General features: G+C 27.2%; 1 protein-coding gene across 4 annotated transcripts in view; it reads right to left on the bottom strand.

The window, feature by feature from the left end:
* The window catches only part of LOC108755577 (facilitated trehalose transporter Tret1-2 homolog), a 37,905-nt gene that overhangs the window by 10,834 nt on the left and 22,305 nt on the right, over window positions 1-4,766 (bottom strand). For all 4 annotated transcript variants that reach the window (XM_018498667.1, XM_018498665.1, XM_018498664.1 and 1 more), the window contains one exon: window positions 3,638-3,694. In XM_018498667.1, the coding sequence (XP_018354169.1) occupies window positions 3,638-3,694 (57 nt within the window). The remainder of the gene's footprint in view (window positions 1-3,637; window positions 3,695-4,766) is intronic.

Here is a 4,766-nt window from a genome sequence, read left to right as displayed (position 1 = left end):
ACCCACTCTACCCAGAACAGTTTTGAAAAAAATGAGGTCTGCTCAAATTAAAGTTCGTCTACATCTATTGTACTTTCAAAAGCTGTCTGGCTTTTTTCTGAATTCGAAATGGTGTATCCAAGATGGCGGCCGATTTCACAGCAAAATTCAATTAATTCGCCAACCACGCACGCGCGCGCGTGTGTGTGTGTGTGTGTGTAAGGATATCTCATTTTAAAGTATCCATGGAAATATCTCGGAAACATTACGTTAAATTGAAAAATGTTTCAGATGAAAATTTTTTGACTTCGAGAAGCACATAAGATGATATCATTTATTTGACATTGAGTGACGTTGTCAAGGTCAGGGTAAAATCACTTTGAATTTTTAAAATGGAATCTCTAATTTTTATTACATATTCTTATAGCTTACCTCGAGAGCTTTTCAAAACACTATAATAAAATATTTTTCATTAAGTATTTTGCAAGTTATAGGGCTTGAAAATTACAGCATCGCCGGCATTAACATTATCCAAGATGTCTATTTAAAAAATTCAAAGTGATCTTACTTTGACCTTGACAACACTACCCAATGTAAAACAAATGATATGATCTTATGTCCCCTTCAAAGTAAAAAAACTTTTGTCTAAAATATTTTTCGATTTAACGCAGTGTTTCGAAAATATTTCCATAGATTCTTTAAAATAAGACACCCTATATATACATAATATATTTCTTTCTTGTCCAATAATTTTACGTAAGAAAATCTTATTAAAAATCTCATTAAAAATGGTGGGAAATTGAAATGTATTATATAAAGTTCCAAAATCATTCTACAGAAAATCAAACAATGCGTAAATTCTCAGACTGATCATCATCACAATAAATATTAGATGTTAGTTTTGAGGGTTTACTATACAGATGGCTATAGTTACAGATTTATTAAAAATATTTTGAAATTGAGTATGTTATTTCAAAGCTTGGATATTTTTACAAATAATTTGACACAGGTTCTGTGCATTCGTTCTGTGCATAAACATAATCGTACTTTTTAATGCGATTGAAAATGAAACGTGATAAAGAATATTTTCGTCATCTACTTTACTGTTTTGATATGAAGAAAACGGTTACCATAGCTCACCAATTCATTTCAGAAACTAAAGTTGGAAACACAGTGAAAAACACAAACAATATGAACAGAGAATAAGAGATTTCAATCTATCATAAAGCCTCCATTTTAGTATGTATATGGTTTCTGATAGATTGAAATTTGTTATTTCCTGTTCTTATTTATTATTTCCTATACTTTTCATTATGTTTTCAGTTTTACTCTGAGTCTGCTCCATTAATTAAAATATGTGAGTACTGATATCAACAATTTAAAAGTGATTTTTAGGGATGCGTTGGATCGTAAAATTACCGGATACCGAATATGGAATATCTGAAAAGAATATAACATTGGATATCCGGAAAAGCAATTTTTTGAGTCAAATATCCGATTGGATATCCAAGACAAGGTTTTCTAAGAAAAAAAAAAACTGAAAACTGTAGAGAATCAAATTGTAATTTTGCAACAATATATAAGATATTATAGTTATGAGAATACATACTTATTTATAGAACATTTGTTATAATAAAAATCAACAATTTAATAATATAAAATTTTGATATATTCCCGGATATTAATAATATTCAATTATCCGATCGGATGGTAAAAAAGTGCCGGATAATACCGGGTATCTTTTGATACTTTTTGGATATTCAGTGCATCCCTCGTAACTTTGAAAGACAAAAAATGTTCAGATCAAAAAAATTCGAAGATGCCAAATTGCAAGCATTGTTGGATAAAAACTCAACTCAAACGCTTGAAAAATTAGCTGAAGCATTAAATGTTGACAAATTAACCATTTCTGATCGTTTATAAGCAATGGAAAAGATTTAGAAAAAAAGGCAAAATAGGTTCCGCATGAATTGTCTAAATTGGCTATTCAAAATCATTTAATATTGCTTTCTTGTCACAAAAAGAAGCAGTTTTTGTATCAAATAGTGACCGGCGATGAAAAATGGATCTACTTTGATAATTTTAAGCGTAAAAAATTATTGCTAAAACCAAATCAAACAATTATTGCTGAGCGTTATCAACAACAATTAATCAATTTAAGTCATGCTTTGAACCAGAAACGTACAGCTCAAAAAAACGTTAAGATTTTGTTGCGCGATAATGCTCAACACGTTGCAAAAACAATTAAAGACACGTTAGCAGCATTTCAATGGAAAATTTTACCACATGCCGCATATTTACTAGACTGTGTTCCTTCAGATTATTATTTATTTCAATGCAGCACGACCAGCACTACAAAAGATATGATGAAATAAAAAAATAACTCGATGAATAGATTGCTTCGAAGAACGAATACTTTTTTTATTGCGGAATCTGTTTATTGCCAGATAAATGAGAAAAAGTTGTAGCTAGCGATGGAAAATATATTTTAAATAAAATATAATTTAATATCTCCCTAAAATAAATGTGTTTTTTTTGGCTAAAAATTCTTTAAAACTAACTGGAATACCTAATATCTTAAAAATATCGCTGATTTTAAAACATTTTAATTTCTATTTTTGTGTGATAAAACATAGAAGAGAATAGTTTTTGCATCAAACAATTTTTCTATTTTGCACAAAGTAATGATCGCTATTTTATATAAAATCGAGAAATATGCTCTATGAGTTTGTAAAAGAAAATGCAAATATAATGTATGACAGCACAATTTAGAACCAAAAAAGGCGATGTCTTTTTCGAACGAAACGAGATATTTGTTGTCGTTTTTATCTGTATATCTATAACTAATGTGTGATTGTTACTACAAGGTTAACATGATAAAATCTGCAAACTTTTTTTGTGATTAACGGTCGCTTATGAGTTACATAAACATTTCCTAACAATTTACATAACTTATTATTGATAGAATCGAATGGACTAGGAAATCTGTTGCACTACATATCTGGTTTCTCTATTTCGTCATTCAATTTACATTTTATCTTTATCACTACATCTCTCAATTGCAAGATTATTCGACAGAAAATCAAACAGTACGCAAATTCTCGGGTCACCACAATAAATATCTTAAAAATTACAGAGAGAAAAAATGACATATCTATTGCGAAATCATCATATTTCAATTATCAAAATATATTAAATGCGTATTCAGTATTACCTTATCCGCGCAAGAATAAATTAATTCAGCAGCAAATTATAAACTAAATTAATTATAGTTAATATCATATTTAGTAGATATTTGCTTTTGATATAGATTGATAAAGCAATAATTGATAATATCTGAAAATTAGACTCGTTATTTTGAGAAGTAATGTACGTCAGCGATTGATAATATCAGAAAAATAGGCTCGTTATTTTTAGAAGTAATTTATGTCTTTCTGATTTAATAAGTAATATGTGATATTATCTCTCTCTCTCTCTCTCTCTCTCTCTCTCTCTCTCTCTCTCTCTCTCTCTGTCTCTTCTCTCTTTCATCCATGAAGATATAATATACACATTAAATTCAATTAAACTTCGTTTTTTTACGGGAAACAATTAATCGAAAGAAGAATTATGTGTAATCTCTATTTTTACAAGTGTGTAAAAAAATTTTATATCATACCTGATAGATTGTGCCTGTTCGTTCCCATTTTTTTTCTTGAGTAACGCTGGGTTCCATCTGTAAAAAAGAAGATTAACAGAACTTTTAGTCATAAGCACATTTCTGTGACACATATAATTTTTAAGTATTGAATTAAAATCAGAACTAGCTTTATTATGTTTTTCTTCTGTAATTATAACACATAGTGTTACATTAGTAATAAAGCGTTGCAAGAAAATAATTTTTTTAAATGATTGGATGTAATCATAGTTATTTGAAGAAAAATATAAGTAAATACGGATATATAGAGAAATATACATATTTTTTATAAACACCTAAATATAAATTAATTAATTTTATAAATAAAATCTAAATACATTGCAGGTACTTTTTAAATATTATATATTGCATATACATATTGTATATCATTTTATATATACGTTCTATAGAACGTAAATGGCCATGTACAAAAATTATATTTTCATAACTAATTTAAGATATACATAATAAAAAAGGTAAACTTTAAATAAAAGTAATATAAAATTAATATTACACTTATCAAGTAAATTATCATAACATTTTATATCAAAATTTAAAATTTTGCATAACTTTAAGTAAATATAATTCCGTAAAAAATGATTTTTTTAAAAGCTTTTTTTCGTTCTCAGGAATAAAGTTTGTACTTTAAGAAACTTTCGATAAATTTTTAATTTATCCTTAAATTCATTCTTAAGTTTAATAATTATATTTCAAAAAAATTCTTATCTTCCCACATCCGGATATTTCTAACCCAATGTTCTTTTTTACTTGTATCTCAGATTGTAGTGCATCGATTTTAACTATTATTTTTTTAAATCTGTCATTTTAAAACTAAAAAAAAAAAGAATTTTTGAGTTCGAAAGTCAGAAATGTCGTAGCACAAAAAATATTTTGCAATAAGTGAAAAGGGATCGGATAAAAACGTGAAAAGAAGAAATTATTTTCAAAATCTCATATTTTTATTATGAGAACAAAGAACTCTTAATTTAAATAATAACAATATCAAGAGTGTACAGAACACTTAAGAGTCAAATATGACGAAAAAATTGTTTAAAGCATAAAAACTGAAACAAGAAGTATATTTAATATAATATTCTATAAATAATTAAAA

The sequence above is a fragment of the Trachymyrmex septentrionalis genome, unplaced genomic scaffold, assembly GCF_001594115.1.
Source record: "Trachymyrmex septentrionalis isolate Tsep2-gDNA-1 unplaced genomic scaffold, Tsep1.0 scaffold89, whole genome shotgun sequence".
Lineage (NCBI taxonomy): Eukaryota > Metazoa > Arthropoda > Insecta > Hymenoptera > Formicidae > Trachymyrmex > Trachymyrmex septentrionalis.
Note: the sequence above shows the minus strand (reverse complement) of the source record. Positions and strands in the feature narration are given on the sequence as shown.